The following is a 21,374-nucleotide window of genomic DNA, read 5'->3' on the forward strand; positions in this document are numbered from 1 at the left end:
GGGTCTGGGGTTCGAGTCCCGCTTAGGGTGCCTTGTGACGGACTGGCGTCCTGTCCTGGGCGTGTCCCTTCCCCCTCCGGCCTCACGCCCTGCGTTGCTGGGTTAGGCTCTGGCTCCCTGCGACCCTGTATAGGACAAGTGGTTTGGACGATGTGATGTGTAAAAACCATTTTTTTGCTCAAAATGTAAAATATGCCTCATCTGTAGTTTCTTGACTTATTATTTTTTTACTTTGAGTTATTTCGTTTTGTGGTGTTCTTGAATAGCCCGCATGTAAACTAATGGAAACATGCATAATCCATCAGTGGCATCATCGAACATGCTGGCTTCACTCCGAGTTATTCAAAAGTTAAAATGAATCACTAGGTCCTTCAAAGCAGCAAGACAGTGACGGTAAGGGAGGATTACATGTCCACTGAGAAAATGGACAGGATTTTTCAGGTGCTACTTCTTAAGATTCTTATTACTAATTAAGCGCAGGTGTAAAAGCACTGTGAAGTTCTAGGCTCTAGTTCTAGGTTTGGCTACATATTAGATTGTAAATATTGTGCACTTTAGGGCATTCATCATATTTGGTATTGTGAGATTTTAATTTATACACTGTATGATTAAACTAAAAGAGAAAATTTAATGAACAAGTCCTTTTCTTTTTTGTGTGTGTGCTCAGAAACAATAAAAAGCCATTTTTCTCATTTTTCTGCTTTCAGTATTAAAAAAAAAGAAATGATTGAAGGCATTGTAATTTACATTTTGTTTTTCAATATCAAATTAAAAAAACAAATGAATGCAGTGCACACAGACCCCCTTGTAGTGCAGTTTCTCTTGTTCCCCTGGAGCACAGAGCAGCCCAGAATACATGCAGTAAGAAAAAGTGTAAAGTGCAAAGTACAAATAATGTGGGTTGGACCACAGTCCTGCTCTCCAGTGGGTCTGGGGTTCGAGTCCTGCTTGGGGTGCCTTGCGACACACTGGCGTCCCGTCCTGGGTGTGTCCCCTCCGCCCTCCAGCCTTGCGCCCTGTGTTGCCGGGTAGGCTCCGTGACCCCGTATGGGATGAGCGGTTCTGAAAGTGTGTGTGTGTGTGTGTGTGTGTGTGTTATGATATATAGTGATTGACTACATTTAGAAATGTAGAAATATACAATATAACTGTAACCTGTAAATGTCTAGATCTGAGACCTGGTCTTTATGCTGTAGAAGGAAACCTGACCCTCCACATAATCCACATACACCCCCACCTTCTGGGGCTTCTTTCAAGGTAAGTAGAGATGGGGGGGGGGGTCCCCCACAGCAGTGTAAGCTCCTTTCATCAACTTCACATTGCGTGGTTTTTGTGAAACATGGACGTCACAGTGGAATGTTCCTGCAGAGAAGCTCTCTTTTCCCAGGACACTGTACTAGATTTCAAAACCTTCTGGCTGGTTGGGATGATTCTGTGATATTTCTGTATATCTTATTTGTTTTCTGTCTTGAGAAACAATCAGATTTCCTTGTGCTGTGTTGAGATTCAGAGTCACATCAAGTGCAGAGAGAAAATATCTGGTGACCTCAGACAGGGGAAAAAAAAAAAAAACTTGTGCAAGTGAAAGGATTAATTAATTAATTATCTTGAATTAACATGCAACATTATTTATCATCTGACCACTTTCTTATATTATCTATGTAATGTTGAGTATACTACAGCTCATGTTACAGACATTCAGATCATGAATTTTTGAAGAGACAAAGATTTCTGAGTTTATGCTGAATTGCATGTTTTTCATTGTTTGAAAGTAGCCCACTTGTCCACTTACAGAAATTACACACACTGGCAGAAGCTGCTTGTCCTGAGCGGGGTCATGGTGAGCCAGAGCCTAACCTGGCAACACACGATGGGATGCTAGAGGGGGAGGAGACACACCCCGAATGGGATTCTAATCGGTCACAGGGCACCCCAAGCAGCACCCGAAACCCAGACCCACCAGAGAGCAGGAACCAGCTAAAACCACAGCAGCACTGCATCCCCCTGTTGGAGAAAATAGTTGTCAGCAAAACAAATTCAGACTTCAGTGTCACTGTGTTAAGGGGTGCACTTTGACAAAGGCGTTGTCAAGCTGACTTCCCTTTCGTTCCAAAATTAGCAATTCCTACTTCCATTTCAATTCACAAGAATAGATTGGATTCGCCAGAATTTATAGAATTTAATATATTTCATTATATCTTAAAAAGATATTTTCAGAGACATCTTAGCTGACTTTTAAGACTTGGGCTGCTCCTGGCATTCAGATAATGTAGATCTGAAATTTAACAGAGCAAAAGTTTACTGGAGTGGGATTCATTCAATTATTCAAAAGATTTTCAGTATAAAGCTCCCTTTCTCCCCCCATTCCAGGCAGAAAGTCCGTTAATAATTCTATGGTTGACTCAAGACTCAAACAAAAGTTCATACTCAGTCTGTGGTATAATCTGAATAAACTGGGGATGAAGTCTTACATAGGGCTGTATGACCACCTCGATAACTCTTTGCCTTCCAACGATCTTTCTTACATATATATTATGTATTTGTGTTTTCTAAGTATATTGATTCTGTTTCAGTATATTCATATGTACCCCAGTCCTGTTCTGTTGCTCCAAAAAAAATAAAAAATTATACTCCTGACTGAAACTTAGACCAACTTTACTATGCAAAGCAGATGTCATACATTTACACTATCCAGAAGCACCCTGACTTAACTGGGCTCGATCTCATCTGAGATGGAGAGAATCACAGTGGAATCATGTTTTGTGCTCCGACGTGTCAACATTTCAAATAACTTTTGCAAGAAACAGCCGCCATGTTGTTTAGGCCAAAGCGGAAAAGAACCATCCAAACTGTATTCGGCATCAGGTCCGAAAGCTAGTGTCCGTCATGGTATGGGGGTGTTTCAGTGCCCGTGGTGTGGCTGCGTAAGCAGAGAGTGTAAGTACTAGACTGGCCGGCCTGCAGTCCTGACCTGTGTTTGACTGAGAACGTGTGGCTCATTACGAAGCGCAAAATACGGCAACAAAGGCCCCGTACAATTGTACAGCTGAACAGCTGTTTTATACATGAATTGGGGGAAATTCTTCTTGCCAAACTTAACCAACTGGTGTCTTCAAACTCTTAAAAAGTGTTATTAAAAGACATAGTGATGTTAGATAGTGGTAAACACTCGACTGTCCCAACTTTATTGGAACGTGTTGCAGGTATTAGTTTCAGAATAAACGTAAATCTTCAATAAACAATGCAGTTGATTAAGTAAAACATGAAAATATGTTGTTTTTATATTGTTTTTGCTTGAATGCAAGTCAAAGTAAATTTACAAATCACTCCGTTTTGTTTTTATTAGCCTTTACCATACTGTCCCAGCTTTTCAGAAATGGGGGTTGAACATAAATGTACAAACTTTTGAGTCCAACAATTTTAAGTAGAACATTGTTTACTAACACTAAAAATATGAAAGCACTGATGAACTGACTTTTCTTAAATCATTCATTGTGGTAGTTACATCACATGTACGTGTGTATATACAGAAATATCAGTGTCACAGACAAATGGTCTGTAGCTCCTTCCACTCATTCTGCAGGCCAACCCACTGCTGGACTGAAAATACAAAGGAATATCGAGCAGTGTATTTATCTCTCACACGCATACACACACACACACACACACACACACACACACACACACACCCACACACACAGTCTGAACCGCTTGTCCCATACGAGGTCGCGGGGAGCCGGAACCGAACCCGGCAACACACGGCGAAAGGCTGGAGAGGGGAGGGGACACACCGAGGACGGGATGCCAGTCCATTGCAGGGCACCCCGAGGGGGACTCGAACCCCAGATTCACCAGACAGCAGGACCTAGTCCAACCCACTGCACCACCACACCCCCCCTGCAGTGTATTTATAATATATGCAAATCAGATACATATAATTTTTTTTTAAAAAAACCCATTTGGTGTGTTTGGCCACACTTCCTCACTTACTGAAAAATTAAAGTGTACACTTCTGATGTCCAGACATGAAAAGTGCTCTCAAAAGCGATGCCAATATGATTAAGGTGCAGACTGTCTCGACCTCAGGGGAAAACACCCCAGAGGACCACAAGGGAAGGTAATCAGTAAATCCCAGACACCTGACAAACACCTGCACCTAATTAAAACACTTGATAAAGGAAGGAGACCTACCTACAGTGTTTGTAGAATCCCATTGAGAAACTTTGTCTCATATGATGCTCCTTGCCCTTCATAGCATAACCATGATCTTCATGTCAAACCAATGACCCTTTGAATTTCAACCCTCATGTTGAAACTGTCAGCACAACCCTTTGGAGTCTGATCCTTCTCTCCTCCGTTTTAAACAGTTGTGTGAAAGGTCTCTGCACTCGCATTCTGAGAATTAACTCATTTGAAACACGACACTGACAAGATGTGCCATAATAACCACATCCTGCAGCAGTAACAGCTTCTCTCTTGAATGTTACAGCTGCTGCTACTGGGACTTCATAAACTGCAAGAGTTAAGACGACTTCAGGGAAAGCTGATATCAGGAATTCTCCTGTCAATAAAAGTTTTGTGTGTTTATGGTCATTTTCAATAAACATGTCCATTAAACCCTGAGAGTTGCAATGTCAGATTTTTTGTGTTAGTTGAGTTTCTTTTAAAGTGAAATGAATGGTGGTTGGTGAATTAACACAATATGGAAATATAAAAATCACTGGAATTGTTCTCACCAAAGTGAATAAAAAAACTGATGAATCATGGGTAAACTGTGATGCAGTTACTCATGTGATGTACACTGGTTCATACTGTATAATGTGACAAACTGACTGTACTTTAGAAACTCATGTCTGCATCCAAATCTCTCCTGTTGATGAAATGCACACTTGATATATTTTGGACTCCTCCGTGAACCGCCACCTTACCGTGGTGGAGGGGTTTGAGTGCCTGAATGAGTCCAGGAGCTATGTTGTCTGGGGCTATATGCCCCTGGTAGGGTCTCCCATGGCAGACAGGTCCTGGATGACAGATGAGACAAAGCGCGGTTCAAAAACCCCTTATGAAGAAAAAATCAAGGCTTTCGTTTACCCCGCCCGGTATGGGGTCACCGGGGCCCCACCCTGGAGCCAGGCCTGGGGGGGGGCTCGCATGCGAGTGCCTGGTGGCCAGGTCTATGCCCACGGGGCCTGGCCGGGCTCAGCCCGAAGCCATGATGTGGAGCCGCTCTTCGGTGGGCTCACCACCTGCCGGAGAAACCGTAAGGGGCCGGTGCATTGCGATTTGGGCGGTGGTCGGGGCCGAGTGCCCGGCCGACCCAAACCTCGGGCGCCAACTCTGGTTTTTGGGACTTGGAATGTCACCTCACTGGCGGGGAAGGAGCCTGAGCAGGTGCGGGAAGTTGAGAGATACCGTCTAGATATAGTCGGGCTCACTTCCACTCACAGCTTGGGTTCTGGAACCACTCTTCTCGATCGAGGGTGGACTCTCCACTATTCTGGCGTTGCCCAAGGTGAGAGGCGGCGGGCTGGTGTGGGCTTATTAATAGCCCCCCAGTTCAGCCGCCATGTGTTGGAGTCTACCCCGGTGAATGAGAGGGTCGTCTCCCTACGCCTTCGGGTCAGGGAACGGTCTCTCACTGTCGTTTGTGCTTATGCGCCTAATGGCAGTGTAGAGTACCCGGCCTTTTTAGAGTCCCTGGGGGGCGTGCTGGAAAGCGCTCCCACTGGGGACTCTGTCGTTCTACTGGGGGACTTTAACGCCCACGTGGGCAGCGACAGTGATACCTGGAGGGGTGTGATTGGGAGGAACGGCCTCCCTGGTCTGAACCCGAGCGGTGAGTTGTTATTGGATTTCTGTGCTAGTCGCGGTTTATCCATAACGAACACCATGTTCATGCATAAGGGTCTCCATCAGTGCACTTAGCACCAGGACACCCTAGGTCGGAGGTCGATGATCGACTTTGTAGTCGTTTCTTCTGACCTTCGGCCATATGTCTTGGACACTCGGGTGAAGAGAGGGGCTGAGCTGTCAACTGATCACCACCTGGTGGTGAGTTGGATTCGATGGCGGGGTAAAAAGCTGGACAGACTTGGCAGGCCCAAACGTATAGTGAGGGTCTGTTGGGAACGTTTGGCGGAGGCCCCTGTCAGAGAGGTCTTCAACTCCCACCTCCGACAGAGCTTCAACCAGGTCCCGAGGGAGGTGGGGGACATCGAGTCTGAATGGACTATGTTCCGCGCCTCCATTGTCGGGGCGGCGGTTCGGAGCTGCGGCCATAAGGTCTCCGGCGCCTGTCGCGGCGGCAATCCCCGAACACGGTGGTGGACACCGGAAGTAAGGGATGCCGTCAAGCTGAAGAAGGAGTTCTATCGGGCCTGGCTGGCTCATGGGACTCCTGAAGCAGCTGACGGGTACCGACGGGCCAAACGGAGCGCGGCTCTGGCAGTCGCCGCGGCAAAAACTCGGGCTTGGGAGGAGTTCGGTGAGGCCATGGAGGAAGACTTTCGGTCGGCCTCAAAGAGATTCTGGCAAACCGTCCGGCGACTCAGAGGGGGGAAGCGGTGTTCCACGAACACTGTTTACAGTGGAAGTGGTGCGCTGCTGACCTCAGCTGAGGATGTTCTCGGGCGGTGGAAGGAGTACTTTGAGGATCTCCTCAATCCCTCCGACACGCCTTCCGTAGAGGAAGCTGAGGCTGGGGACTTGGAGGGGGACTCGTCCATTACCCTGGCTGAAGTTGCTGAGGTAGTCAAAAAACTCCTCGGTGGCAAGGCTCCGGGGGTGGATGAGATCCGCCCAGAGTTTCTCAAGTCTCTGGATGTTGTGGGGCTGTCTTGGCTGACACGCCTCTGCAGCATCGCGTGGAGTTTGGGAATGGTGCCTCTGGACTGGCAGACCGGGGTGGTGGTCCCTCTTTTTAAGAAGGGGGACCGGAGATTGTGTTCCAACTACAGGGGGATCACACTCCTTAGCCTCCCTGGGAAAGTCTATGCCAGGGTACTGGAAAGGAGAATCCGACTGATAGTCGAACCTCGGATTCAGGAGGAGCAATGCGGTTTTCGCCCTGGCCGTGGAACACTGGACCAGCTCTATACCCTCACTAGGGTGCTGGAGGGTTCGTGGGAGTTTGCCCAACCAGTCCATATGTGTTTTGTGGACCTGGAGAAGGCATTCGACCGTGTCCCTCGTGGCATCCTGTGGGGGGTACTTCGGGATTATGGGGTTCGGGGCTCGTTGGTACGGGCTGTTCGTTCCCTGTATGACTGGAGTAGGAGCTTGGTTCGCATTGCCGGCAGTAAGTCAGACCTGTTCCCGGTGCATGTTGGACTCCGCCAGGGCTGCCCTTTGTCACCGATTCTGTTCATTATCTTTATGGACAGAATTTCTAGGCGCAGTCAGGGAACGGAGGGTGTCTGTTTTGGTGACCGCGAGATCTCGTCTCTGCTTTTTTGCGGACGATGTGGTCCTGTTGGCTTCATCAAGTCAAGACTTGCAGCGTGTACTGGGGAGGTTTGCAGCCGAGTGCGAAGCGGCGGGGATGAGAATCAGCACCTCCAAATCCGAGGCCATGGTTCTCAGTCGGAAAAAGGTGGATTGCCCCCTCCGGGTTAGGGGGGAGTTGCTCCCTCAAGTGGAGGAGTTTAAGTATCTCGGGGTCTTGTTCACGAGTGAGAGAAAAATGGAGCGGCAGGTTGACAGACGGATCAGTGCGGCGTCCGCAGTAATGCGGTCATTGTACCGGTCTGTTGTGGTGAAGAGGGAGCTGAGTCGTAAGGCGAAGCTCTCAATTTACCGGTCGATCTACGTTCCTACCCTCACCTATGGTCATGAACTCTGGATCATGACCGAAAGAATGAGATCGCGGATACAAGCGGCAGAAATGAGTTTCCTCCGCAGAGTGGCTGGGCGCACCCTTAGGGATAGGGTGAGGAGCTCAGTCACCCGGGAGGAGCTCGGAGTAGAGCCGCTGCTCCTCCGCATCGAGAGGAGCCAGTTGAGGTGGCTCGGGCATCTGTTCCGGATGCCTCCTGGACGCCTCCCTGGGGAGGTGTTCCGGGCTTGTCCAACTGGGAGGAGGCCTTGGGGCAGACCCAGGACACGTTGGAGAGACTATGTCTCCCGGCTGGCCTGGGAACGCCTTGGGGTTCCCCCAGAGGAACTGGAAGAGGTGTGCGGGGAGAGGGAAGTCTGGAGGACTCTGCTCGGACTGCTGCCCCCGCGACCCGGCCCCGGATAAAAGCGGAGGAAGATGGATGGATGGATGGATGGATATATTCTGGATACAGGAGCTACACTTTTTTTTTCAAAATTCATAACCGTACCTGAAAATCCTCTGGAGGATTTTACACTTTAGGTGCAGAACATATAAATGACAAGATTTATTTCACTGTGTTTAAAGGACTGCAGTGTTCATTGTGTTCCTTTTTCTTTTTGATCGTTTTTAAACTGTTTAATGTAAGATTATTTCTCTCTGTTGTTGGATGAAGCTGAATATTTGCACTGGTAAAACAGAAAGGGTTTTATTTGGAGGATACAATTTTACTTTTACAATCACAATGATACAACTTTTGAAATAACCAAAACAGAAACTAGCCAGAATTATAAACACATTGAAGAAATTTATATATCATCCTTTTAATCTAAAATTATGTTGTCATGTAAGGAAATTCATATCATGCTATTGGACTGACAGAAGTGATGATCAGTGGTCCTGAGTTTGTACCATTGTTATTGAGAAAAGGGCTGAAGTACGGGTAGAGTTTCTCGGTGAATTTATATCCAGTGAAAGTGTAGATATGAGATCTGGCCTCCACATTGTAAAAGGAGACCTGACCCTCCTCATAGTCCACATACATCCCCACCTTCTGGGGCTTCACACTCAGGTTGATGGACACAGAGGAATCAGCAAGAGCCTTATACTCATTTCCATTCCTCAGCCAGATAGTCCAGTAACCATTATTAGGACTCAATGAAATGTCTCCCTTCCTGTTGATGGACTCTCTGGCCACTCCTAAATCCCACTCAGTTTTGTCCCCAACTTGCACCTCCCAGTAATGTCTCCCTGAAGAAAACCCCTCTTTTCCCAGCACACTGACAACAGGATTAAACCTCTCTGGGTTGTCAGGGAGATCCTGCTTTATGTCTCCATCTCTCACTTGTTTCTTGTCCTTAGACAGGACAAGCCAGGGGTTTGCTGTATCAGGATCCAGAGTCACATCAACTGTAGAAAAAGAATAAAAACACAAACCATCCTGAGTCTTACATAGAATCTGTCTCTACTTCGCTCTACTAAACTGCTTATTATGGGATTTTGGTCAATGGTCTTTTGATGCCTGCTGATGTGAACTGTATCCTTTTTTATGTATGAGATAAACAATAGAATGAGTGATATTACAGTCACAGTTTGATTTTACATTACCGTATGTCACATTATTTGATAAAAATGTCCCAGTCTTGTGGAATCCCTCATCTTTACTGTGAATCATTAACATTTTATCATTCTACTCCAGACGTGAAAACACTGTGATGTGATGGAGGGAATGTAGAGAATAAATGTTTACAAATATATGAAAATTCTCACTGTTCTGTAAAATTAATTAAAATTTAAAGTTTTCTTTCCCACAGTTACAGTGTGCAGTCAGCTCTGGGACAGAGGGAGAAGCTCAGCTGGAGTTGATAACTCACATCAGAACATTCCCACACACACACACACACACACACACAGGTTGAAACCCCTTGTCTCAAGCAGGGTTGCGGTGAACCAGGGCCTAACCAGGCAGCACAGGGTGCGAGGGTGGACAGGAAGGGGACACACCCAGGACAGGATGCCGATCCATTTCAAGGCACTCCAAGCAGGACTTTAACCCCAGACCCACCAGAGACCAGAACCAGGTCACGCCCACTGCGCCACCACACTCCTTTATTAAGCATGTATTAAAAATGAAATCTCACTGATTTTTTCCACTGGCCCTATCAAAAACTGGTCCTTTCTTATCAATGAGTTGGGACATCAAATGTAAAAATCATTAAAATTAAATTTTGAAAATGAAAAATCCACATGAATGTTTAACTATAAACGTTTAGTTTCTGTTTAACAGGAATGTGGTTGACCAACATAAACACTGATGAGTTTATTAAACTCGTACCTGCAGTTTTACGAAGCCACTTCCACACTGAAAGAGGAGAAAACACAGGTTAAAGCCACAATCCTGACAGTAACAAAGAGCACATGATGGACTGGAGCACATCATAGAATAATGTTTGGAGGGGGTGGTTGGGCAATTGTGTATAGACCACAGTTTGGGAGTTTTATGATGATGTTTGTGTTATGTTTACTCATGTTTGTGACATATGACATTTACAGAACATACTACTGCATTAAGGAACATTTTACCTCCTGAAGATCCAATAAAACACTTTTACCTGCATTAGGGACAATGCCTTCTTTTCCTGAAGAATAAAAATCAATAACATGTAGTTATTGACACATCATTCTGTATAATCAATAAATAAGCAGTGGACTGATCTCAGTGTTTCATAAATGTTCCCTTTAGTGAAAACCTTTTAACGTTAACTGGGAAACACTTTGTTTTCTTCTCCTACAGCTACAGGCATTCTAGTTGTTCCTTTACATTTTGGCTACAGAATGAAATTGAAACTGGCTGTAACTCAATATATTTCTTTCACTCTTTCCTTCAGCGGTTCTAAAAGTACTTTCATATACATGTTTCTTTTTCGGAAATGTTTTTGTTTGAAAGTGCAATAATTATGTTTCACCAGTGAAATCGGCTGTTTATCAATTCTGATTTCACATGTTAAATGTTGACAATGTTTCGTAATTTCCACTAGATAATGTATGTGTATTGTATATGACATAAAACCAGAAAATAATCTTTACACAAAAAATATTCCATAATGTATCAATATTGATACAGCCCGTCCTGGGTGTGTCCCCTCCCCTTCTGGCCATACGCCCTGTGTTGCCGGGTAGGCTCCGGTTCCCCGTGACCCCGTATGGGACAAGCGGTTCTGAAAATATGTGTGTGTGTGTGTGTATATTGATACAGTAGATAACTACAGCACAAAAGAGTGGACTTTAATTTTGTTTAAATTCCAGGAGGTTTGGCGAAAAGGAACTTACTTGAAGTTTCTGACAGATCTCCTTTGGCTAAAATCAATGAATTGCAAAAATGTGAAAACAGACAATAACAAAACATCAGTAATATTTTCATATTCATACAATTAATATCTGTTTTTACTGAAAATTTATTCAGTTTTCTAACTCCAAAAATAGGGGAATTTTACCACTTCTGTGATTTGTTTGTTTTGCATTCTGAACACTAAAAAGACAAATTATACACAGCTTCACGGCCATATGAATATTCAGATCATTTATATCTAACTTTGTGTCCGCTGTGTTCTTCAATATTACTTACCAAAAGTCTGCAGCTCCTTCAGATCATTCTGTAGGTGAGCATTCTGCTGAGCTAAAACCAAAAAAAACAGTGTATTTTTGTGTGCACCACTGTTCAGATTAAATTAACTAAATAAAGTTTCAGTTTAAAACGTGTTTATGCAGTACAATGTATAAACTGTGATAACAAGCAATGTGTCTTACAGGCACTTTCTGTCACTTTGTTCTCTGTTGACATTTGGCTTCATTGAAACTTCAGATTTTCTTGATGTAAAAACTAACAGTGCAAAGCACATACAGAGGTGTTTTGAACTGAAATTATTGTGATTTGCCCTAAATTAAATTTGAAAATGAATGTGTTTTTACACACTTTCTCACTTACCCAGTCTGGAGTTCTCAGTGTTCTTGCCTTCCAATTGTTTGATCTTATCCAGAAGTTGTCTCTCTTTGTCCTCTAGTTGCTGGGTCGTTTTTCTCAGCCGAGTGTCCTGATCCTGTAGAAGTTCGATTTTGTTCTGCAGTTCCTTGTTGTTGTCCTCCAGTTGTTTCTGCAACCCTGTGACACACCCATTAGGCCCCTTTGATCAGTGCTTCTTCGTTGATTTTGAGCTACTTGCCCCTTGGTCTTGGCATTGGCCAAAAGCAACAAGACATTTAAAATCTCACCTCAGTTCTACACACACACACACTGACTGAAACCGCTTATCCCAAGGGGGGTTGCGGCAAACTGGAACCTAACCCGGCAACACAGGGTATAAGGTTGGAGGGAGAGAGGACACACCCAGGACAGGATGCCACCCCGTCACAAAGTACCCCAAGCAGGACTTGAACCCCAGACTAGCCACAGAGCAGGTCTTGGTCAAATCCGCTGCCCCACCGCACCCCCTAGCCAGTTCCCTTGTACATGGTAGTAAATGCTGTTACGCTCACCAGAGATCTGCGTTGAGCTCCTGCTCTCAAGCGCCTTCAGCTCATTCTGCAGGTCAGTTCTCTGTTGGACTGAACATGCAAAGGAATACAGAGCAATGTGTTTGTTATGAGACACACTGATAAGACACAATTCAAAAAACCGTTCCTGACTTACCCAGTTTGGAGTTCTCAGTGTTCTTGCCTTCCAGCTGTTTGATCTTATCCAGAAGTTGTCTCTCTTTGTCCTCTAGTTGCTGTGTCGTTTTTCTCAGCCAAGTGTCCTGATCCTGTAGAAGTTCGATTTTGTTCTGCAGTTCCTTGTTGTTGTCCTCCAGTTGTTTCTGCAACCCTGTGACACACCCATTAGGCTCCTTTGATCAGTGCTTCTTCATTGATTTTGAGCTACTTGCCCCTTGGTCTTGGCATTGGCCAAAAGCAACAAGACATTTAAAATCTCACCTCAGTTCTACACACACACACACTGACTGAAACCGCTTATCCCAAGGGGGGTTGCGGCAAACTGGAACCTAACCCGGCAACACAGGGTATAAGGTTGGAGGGAGAGAGGACACACCCAGGACAGGATGCCACCCCGTCACAAAGTACCCCAAGCAGGACTTGAACCCCAGACTAGCCACAGAGCAGGTCTTGGTCAAATCCGCTGCCCCACCGCACCCCCTAGCCAGTTCCCTTGTACATGGTAGTAAATGCTGTTACGCTCACCAGAGATCTGCGTTGAGCTCCTGCTCTCAAGCGCCTTCAGCTCATTCTGCAGGTCAGTTCTCTGTTGGACTGAACATGCAAAGGAATACAGAGCAGTGTGTTTGTTATGAGACACACTGATCAGACACAATTCAAAAAACCGTTCCTGACTTACCCAGTTTGGAGTTCTCAGTGTTCTTGCCTTCCAGTTGTTTGATCTTATCCAGAAGTTGTCTTTCTTTGTCCTCTAGTTGTTGGGTTGTTTTTCTCAGCTGAGTATCCTGATCCTGTAGAAGTTTGATTTTGTTCTGCAGTTCCTTGTTCTTGTCCTCCAGTTGCTTCTGCAACCCTGTGATTAAAAGGACTTCAGTCTCTAAAAGTCTGTTCTCTTTTGAGATACTTGTTTCTTGGTCATAATGTTGGTGGCCAGCAACCTGAGTCCAGAGCTGTTAGAGTTTATTTTTTCATTTTTTTTAATATCGCAACAAGGAATGGACATCGTGTTTGTAATATTAATACTGCTTCAAAAACTGTGTACAACGCATTTAATACAAATGTTGTGAACAGACTGATTATAGTTACCTTGTTGTTGTTTCAGTGTCCTGTAATGAATATTAAATCTTTTACTGGAAGTCATTGTGCTCATGGTGTGAAAACCGATAAAATCATGGAACCCTCTAGGTCAGAGGTTCTTGACCCTTTTAAGAATTTTTATTTTTGTTTTATTTTTAACCCATTCAGTTGGTTACTTGTTATTTTCAAAGCAAGCCCGTGTGTGTGTGTGTGTGTGTGTGTGTGAAAGAGAGAGAGTGTGTGTGGAGGGGGTTAGTAATGTTACAGTTAGGTAAACTCTTGTTCTCACCAGAGATTTGGGTTGAGGTCTGACTCTGAACACCCTTCAACTCACTCTGCAGGTCTGTTCTCTGCTGGACTGGAAAAACAAAGGAAAAGTGACCCTTGAAATACACCAAAAATACCTACAAAAAAAATACTACAATACTGAACAGATTTACTGCAGACCAACAATGGGAGTCATACACAGTGCTGCTTAAAAGTGTGTGAACCCCTTGTGTCCCTTGGTTTTACCACAAAATGGTTATTTAATGAGAGTCACTGATTCTCATGTGACATAATAGGTGTGTAATCATCAATTCTATGTGTGGAAATCATATGTGTAGTAGAAACACACAAGTTGTTTATTTTAATATTTTATACAAGAATGATGATCATCCCTATGGGGTTCACATAGTTTCAAACAGCACTGTATCCATTTATATGTTTTATATTTGCCATGCAAAACACATTACATCAGATCTTCAAGTACACACACACACACACACATTTTCAGAACCACTTGTCCCATACAGGGCCGCAGGGAATCGGAGCCTACCCGGTAACACAGGGCGCAAGACCGGAGGGGGAAGGGGACACACCCAGGATGGGATGGCAGTCCGCCGCAAGGCACCCCAAGCTGGACTCGACCCCCAGACCCACCAGAGAGCAGGACCTGGTCCAACCCACTGCGCCACCACGCCCCTCGTGATTTTCCAGTAATGAAGTAAAAATTAAACTTGTTAGAGACGGTATGGTTCCAAGTGGAGACTGATACTCACTAAGTTTAGAGACTTCATTATTTTTCTCATCCAGTTCTTTCTGCTTAATTTCCAGCTGCTTGTTTCTGTCTTCCAGGAATCTCTGTCGTTCCTGCTCAGTACCGCTCTCCAACTGCTGTCTCTTTTGTCCCAGTTTGTTGTGTGATTCTGCTCCCAACATTATGTCAGATTGAGAACATAAAAACAAACAAATATAAAAAGTGTAAAACATAATTTTATGTTTACATTTCCATTTATTTCCTTCAAGTTCTAGTTTAGTTTTCGTTCTGCTGTTAAAAGACATTCATTATTCACTGTGATAATTGGCAAAGGATCCTGTCTTGTTTAAATCACATGTAAAATCATTTATCCCATAAACAGAATAAAAGAAAACAGTAATGCTTGTCCAGAACGTCCCCTTGTAGTTATGTCATTAAAAGGGGGATGAATTGAATCCAGCTAAGTGATGGATGAGAGCAATTCAGATAAAGATTTTTATAATATAGATTAATATTACAGAAATGAAAGGACATTCTACCAGAAACAACTATAACATGGGAAGTCACGTTAGTCGACAACAGAAGCAGGTCTTATAGACGTACCTTGAAGCTCTTTTAATGTTTTCACATGTATTGATCTCTGCCAAACTAAGAAAGAAAAATAATTATATGTCTGTCAACAGTACATTACAGCTCTGTTCTGCTAATAGACCAACATTAACACTTACAGTAGAAGCCCAGTCCAGCGATGAGAATCAGCAGGGTGACAATCCAGAGACAGAGGAAAATCACTGATGATCTTCTGGAATGAAAGGCTCTCCCAGCATGACTCTGAATCACTGACAGGTGAATAAATGCAGGAATTATTAGAGATGAGTAGTGAACCCTAAAACAGCACGTACTGGTTTTTTAATTTTTTAAAATTTTTTTATTTTGTGGTATTAGCTTCGTACACTCACCCCCAGAAAGTAAGAAAACGACATAGTTTTTTTTTTCCTGAAGGTTTGTGCCCTAAAGCGATTATTGACGATGGATGGATGGACATTTTAGCTTAGTTGTAATTTAGCTCAAACTTTAAAAAATGAATATGTTTGTAAAATGTTTTATTTGTTTATTTGGTAGTTTCTTTTTTCTTTATTCTTTATCCTTGCTTTATCCAAGATTTTTAAAGAATCTAATCTTGGCCAAGTTGAGTCTAGGCTGGTCTGTATTATTGTCCTTTCACTCATTTACTAAGTTTACCAAGTGTCTTACCAGTAAAAGACATTTCATTTACAATCAAATGCAGTTATAAATGTAATCCCAGTCTGTTGTCTTATTGTGCTTTGGTAGTATTTCTGTTACTGTCCCAAACATATGCCTCCCAAAGCTTCTCTTTCTCTCTCTCTCACACACACACACACACACACACACACACACACACACACACACACACACACTTTCCGAACCGCTTACCCCATACAGGGTCGCAGGGAACCGGAGCGTAACCCGGCAACACAGGGCGTAAGGCTGGAGGGGGAGGGGACACACCCGGGACAGGACGCCCATCCGTCACCAGGCACCCCAAGCAGGATTCAAACCCCAGACCCACCGGGCAGCAAGACCCAGGCCAACCCACCGCACCCCCCTCCCAAAACTTCAGTGGATTCCAAATATCACTTTGTCCACATGTGTAAATATCATGAAACTTCAGAGTTCTACACTTTCTCAATTTCCAGCTAAATGTTCATCTTAGCACAGTGTAAATGGTTTTCCTAATTAGTGTTTAATAAAAAATACTTACCTCCCACAGGCTGAGTGCAGAGCCCTCCAGCTGGACTCCATTCCTTTTGTGTCTCAGACACAATAGTGTACTTTCCTGAATTTTCTGTTATTGACTTCAGTTCCACATTCGCTTGGATATTTTCCATCTCCTGTGGAGCAGAGGTAAAAATGTTATATAATCAATAGATGTGACTGCATGTTAAGGTTTAACATTTATAAATAATTCCCTTGTTTGGCAGACACAGATTAGGATACAATTTACATACTGTCAAGAAGTTTCTATTCTGAGGACCTGAAGAAACCAATATGTGACAAATGGAAGAGTCTATATATACATGGTTATTTTCATAACTTTCTTCACTTCCATAAATTAATTTCCTTTTTTTTCTGTTTTTGACCAAGAGCTGCTTAGTGTCAAAGCTTCACATGTACATTGTCCCGTGCGCATTATGGTGCTGTCAGCATTCCGTTGATACTGAATATTGAAACTGAAATTTACTGACTCTTTTATATTCCTATGTCATTTTGTAAAATCCTTGACACTGGTCACAGTTGTTTAAAATGATCATTTATACTTACAGCTCACATTGGAATCTATGGAATTTGCTCTTGAAAAGAAAGCAGAGACCAGGTTCGGGTGCTGGATGCAGCCAATTGGTTTAATTCATGTATATATATATGTATCAATTACCACTACTGTCATTTAGCTGTAATAAGTGCAGCCTCTTCAGTTTAGCTTCATTAACAACAAACTTGAAGTTTACAGCTTAGGCTTTTTTACTAATTATCACACCCCCAAGAAGAGGAACTGATTGTGAAACCAAGCACCACAAGACACCCCTGCACTTTTTTCACATCAGTACATAGATACAGGGAGCACCACCACGAAGACACACCCCAGAATCTCTTCAGAGAGCCCTCCCAACACTTACCACATCACTCATACTGGCTGCCATCTTTACATTCATTTATTTAGCGACTGCCAATAAACTGTATGTAGTGCTATGAGCCCACACACCTTATTCACCAAGGTACCTTAGACTGTTAGATACATTACTTACAATGGGTCAGTCATCCATATATCAGAGAGAATGCTCTCTCAGTCATTCACACGCTATAGGTGAACCTGAACAGCATGTCTTTGGACCGTGGGAGGAAACCAGAGCACCTGGAAGAAACCTACACAGACACGGAGAGAACGTGCAAACTCCACACAGACTGATTGGGGATCGAACCCACGTCCTCTCACACCACCCAGATGCTTTGAGACAGTAGCACTACTCACTGTGTCACCGCATGACCCACCTGTCTCCGTCCACCCATCTTGTCTATCCACCTGTCCCAGTCTCCAAAAGTGTCTTTGTGTTTTGTGGAAGAAAATTCTCTCCACCTGGAACCTGGACCACCACAGGACAATTGAGCTCACTTGCCAGACAAGTTCAAGAAGAAGACCCGAGACAAGGACACAAAACAGGAAAAGACCTAAGACAAGTAAGGACACAAGATAGAAGAAGACCCGAGACAGATCTATCTTTTCGGAATCATCTGGGTGTCTCCCTGATCAGTCGATGCTGCCTTCCTTTATTTGCAAAGCTAATGCATAATTAATTTCATGGTGTGGAAGCAGGCGCATCGGTAACTTTCCACTTCTTGGTTCTTGGAACTCTCTTCTTTATCAGTTTCTGCTCTTTGCGTACAAAGCAGAAGCAGCTAACACCCAACTTCTTGCTAACCTTATTTCATATCATATCTTACACATACAGGGACCACCTCACCCTGCACATGTTTAATCACTTCTGGGTGTCATGACAAGCTTGTTTTTCAGTACTTTTCCACAAGATACATCCTATGCATGATCTGTAACACATCATCAGTGATATGACCTGGGCTCATTGGGTGTTTTGGGTCTTTCAACATCAGGCACCCTCGCCCAGGAGACCCAGCCAGGGTTGATCAAGTCCCGACTTACGTCCCAGCAGCAACTGATGACAGATCCGCTCTCATAATCCAGAGCCACCAAGTGGCTCTCTCTGTGGCTTCGGTAGCTGATCCGATGGCCTTCTTCTTTGCTTCCCCTGTGATGCCCAGCAGCATTAGGGCTTTACACAATAAGTGCCCTGCAAATTCCTGACAACCCACCTCAAAGGGCACGCAGTGTGTCTGCCAGCCTTGCCTTTGACATTGTTCTTGCAGGCTCCTGGTACTTTGCACGTTTCCTCTCATTAGCTTCCTCCAGGCATTTTCCCAGGGTACTGTGTGCTCTGACATGACCAATTGCTTGGTAGTCTCAGAAAGATGATCATGTCCAGGCGGTAAGGTGTGAATACAATGTTTCCTGGGGACCTCAGCTGCTTGCCTAAGTCCACTCTCAGCTGCCAGCTGGTGACTGTGATTAGGAGCTCTGCCTTTCCTCTAGGCTGTGGGTGAACCTTATAGCCAACCTTGACAAAGGAGATCGTATTCCGTGCAGGGTACTGATGCCTAGTGATGCTGATGGCTGTGGTAACATGCTCTGCAACTGGTCATGATGCCAATGATAGCGACCTTCTCCAAGAGTTTTCAGGCAACTGCTTAGAAGGTGTTGCAGGAATCCTCTCCCGGTGGAATGAGGGTAGGAGGGCGATTTGCTCTTCCCCAGACATGAAGGTTAGCCGGACTTGGAAAGGTGTCATATACAGCTTGGACCAGGAAACCGACTCGTGGGAGTCAGCCTGCCAGATGTTTGACTAAGTCACTTTCCATTGTAATGCATTCTCCCACTTAGTCCATGCTCCTTGCTGCTTGAGCCTCACCATTCTGCTAGGTCTTACTTTCTCCACACCTGCTCAGACTTCCTCCTGAATAAAATGGCGCCTTGCACATCTGGATCTTTGGTAGAAGGTCTAAGCCTGCCCTCCTGGCTGCCAGCATGCCCACCGATGCTTTCCATCTCTGGAACGACTCCGCTCCCTCCAGCTTTTTCGCTGTCTTCGACTTCTGGCCTGTTCGTACCTCAATGCCCACTGCAGCCACCTTGGGGTCAGTGGAGTCTTTGTATTGGAGCGCTTCTCTTGTACGTGCCACCATGAACTCATCCTTAAGGCGTCGAAATTGGATTTGCAAGATGTTACTTCTGCTGTACAGGGCTGTGCTGCTGAGACTCCGAGGCAAGCCGAGCCATCTTTGGAGGTAGCTGCTGGTCTTCCATTCCAGAGATTCAGCTGTTGATATGGAGACTTTGTATATTAACAGTGGCCACAGGAGTGTAGACAAGATGACGTGTTGATAAATACAGATCTTGAACCTTTCAGGCAACCCTGACTTGTCTACCTGGTAAGCCAGGCCTGAAGGTCTCCGGAGGCTCTCTGGATAGCAACGGTGTCTCTGAGGCTACTGTCAAAAACCTTTCCAAGACTTTTGACTGGTTGTTCAGTGATGAATGGTATGGTTGCTCCAGAAAACAAAAAAACAGAACTTATTCACCACTTTTCCCTTCTTCAGCATGAAAGACCTTGATTTTCTGGTTTAAAGCTCATCTTTGCCCACTTGATGAACTTCTCTAGGCCTTGAAGGAGCCATCTACTGCCAGGCATAGATGTAGCAGTGACTGTGAGATCATCCATGTATGCTGTTATGGGGGGCTGGCACACTCCAGTCTTTGTCAAGGAGCCTCTGGATTCCACCTCCACTGATTTTACTCCCATGTTCATGGGGAGGGTGAAAAGTATAACCGAGGGAGTACAACCAGTTATTCTACCCTTCTCAAGCTGATGCCAATCAGCTCTGATGGACCCAGAGTGACTCTCATCTTCAAGTTGCTGTAATAATCCAGGATGAGGTGCTTGATCTTGATGGGAACATGGCATATGTGTAGAACGAACTCAACCAGCTTGTGTGGTATGGACCTGTAATCATTGGAAAGATCCAGTCATAACACAACCAGGACCCCTTTGCCTTTGTGAGTTACTCTGATGAGTTCTGTAACTGCATCAGTGTGCTCGAAACATCCAAGCACTCCAGGTATGCTGCCCTTCTGCACTGAGGTGTCTATGTACGCGTTCTTCAAGAAGAACTGTCAGTGGATGTGACAAGATGCTGAAGAATAGCTTGCACTCCACACTGAGAAGTGACATGGCTCTAAACCAGAGGATATTCTTTGAGTTGTCTTCCTTGGGGATTCAAATGCTCTCTGCATATCTCCACTGGGAAGTGATCTTTCCCCTGTGCCATATCACCTTCAAGATTTTCAAGAATTTCTGGGCAACACTTTTTAACAATGTACAGCACTCCACTGGGTCCAGGAGTGGAGGCTGATCTTGCTCTTTTTACCACAGCTTGAACCTCCCTCCAAGCAGGCTCCTTTGTAGCAAATTCAATGGTGGGGGGTGCTGGGTTAATGAGGGCCTTATGGTGTTCAAAGTCTCATCCTCTTTCTGGGTCCTTCAGGGTGCTATGAAGGTAGGCATCCACTTCATCCACTGAGCATGTGAGTTGGCCACTGCGCTTGTCTCCTAGCAGTTTCTTGGTGAAGACAAAGGGGTTGGAAATGAAGGATGCACATTTCCTGGCTCTTTCTTTGCCGCGTCTTCTGTGCCACTCTGCCGGGTGGAGTGTCATGGGCTTATGTCATGAGTGTCACAGTTAAGTCACAATGTCATGGTTTCCCACACGGAAGAGAGGTGTTAGACCCAATCGCAGTGCTCAAAATGGTTTGTTCAAAGGGTAGTCCAATCTCGTAGTCAAAAAACAGGCAAAGGGTCATCGATGCGCAAGTGGTCCGAAACTTACACAGACAATTGAAACCAGAAGTCTTTTCTTAACTCCATTTGTTTATAAACTCAGTCACTACATCGCAATCAATAAAAGCTTCCGTATATAGATGTCCCACATTTTTGCTGATTAGATTCTGTAAAAAACTCAGTCAAAGTTATAACAAATTTATGAACTGCTGTTAGATTTATTTTCATCATCTTATGCAACATCACTGTGTTTCAGAACGAATCCTGGACACAC

At 44.5% G+C, this 21,374-nt stretch overlaps 1 protein-coding gene and 1 pseudogene across 1 annotated transcript; both read right to left on the bottom strand.

Moving 5' to 3' along the window:
- Nucleotides 1-8,675: 8,675 nt before the first annotated feature.
- LOC114911869 (nuclear factor 7, brain-like) lies at nucleotides 8,676-13,664 on the bottom strand. Its single transcript, XM_029256094.1, has 9 exons — nucleotides 13,655-13,664; nucleotides 13,203-13,376; nucleotides 13,049-13,117; nucleotides 12,501-12,674; nucleotides 12,347-12,415; nucleotides 11,799-11,972; nucleotides 11,439-11,489; nucleotides 10,149-10,175; nucleotides 8,676-9,223 (listed from the first exon to the last, which is right to left on the bottom strand). Exons 1-9 carry the CDS (start codon nucleotides 13,662-13,664, stop codon nucleotides 8,676-8,678), a joined length of 1,296 nt encoding a protein of 431 aa, XP_029111927.1.
- Nucleotides 13,665-18,347: 4,683 nt separating this feature from the next.
- LOC114911870 (uncharacterized) lies at nucleotides 18,348-20,978 on the bottom strand (annotated as a pseudogene).
- Between the last annotated feature and the right edge of the window lie 396 nt (nucleotides 20,979-21,374).

The sequence above is a fragment of the Scleropages formosus genome, chromosome 11 (genome assembly GCF_900964775.1).
Source record: "Scleropages formosus chromosome 11, fSclFor1.1, whole genome shotgun sequence".
NCBI lineage: Eukaryota > Metazoa > Chordata > Actinopteri > Osteoglossiformes > Osteoglossidae > Scleropages > Scleropages formosus.

Excerpts from the sequence above, each read along its gene's own strand:
- LOC114911869 (XM_029256094.1), bottom strand. Across the intron at positions 12,675-13,048 it reads GAGCTCAACGCAGATCTCTG|GGTTGCAGAAACAACTGGAG; the intron begins GTGAGCGTAACA and ends GGTGTGTCACAG. Across the intron at positions 9,224-10,148 it reads GTGGCTTCGTAAAACTGCAG|TTGATGTGACTCTGGATCCT; the intron begins GTACGAGTTTAA and ends CTTTTTCTACAG.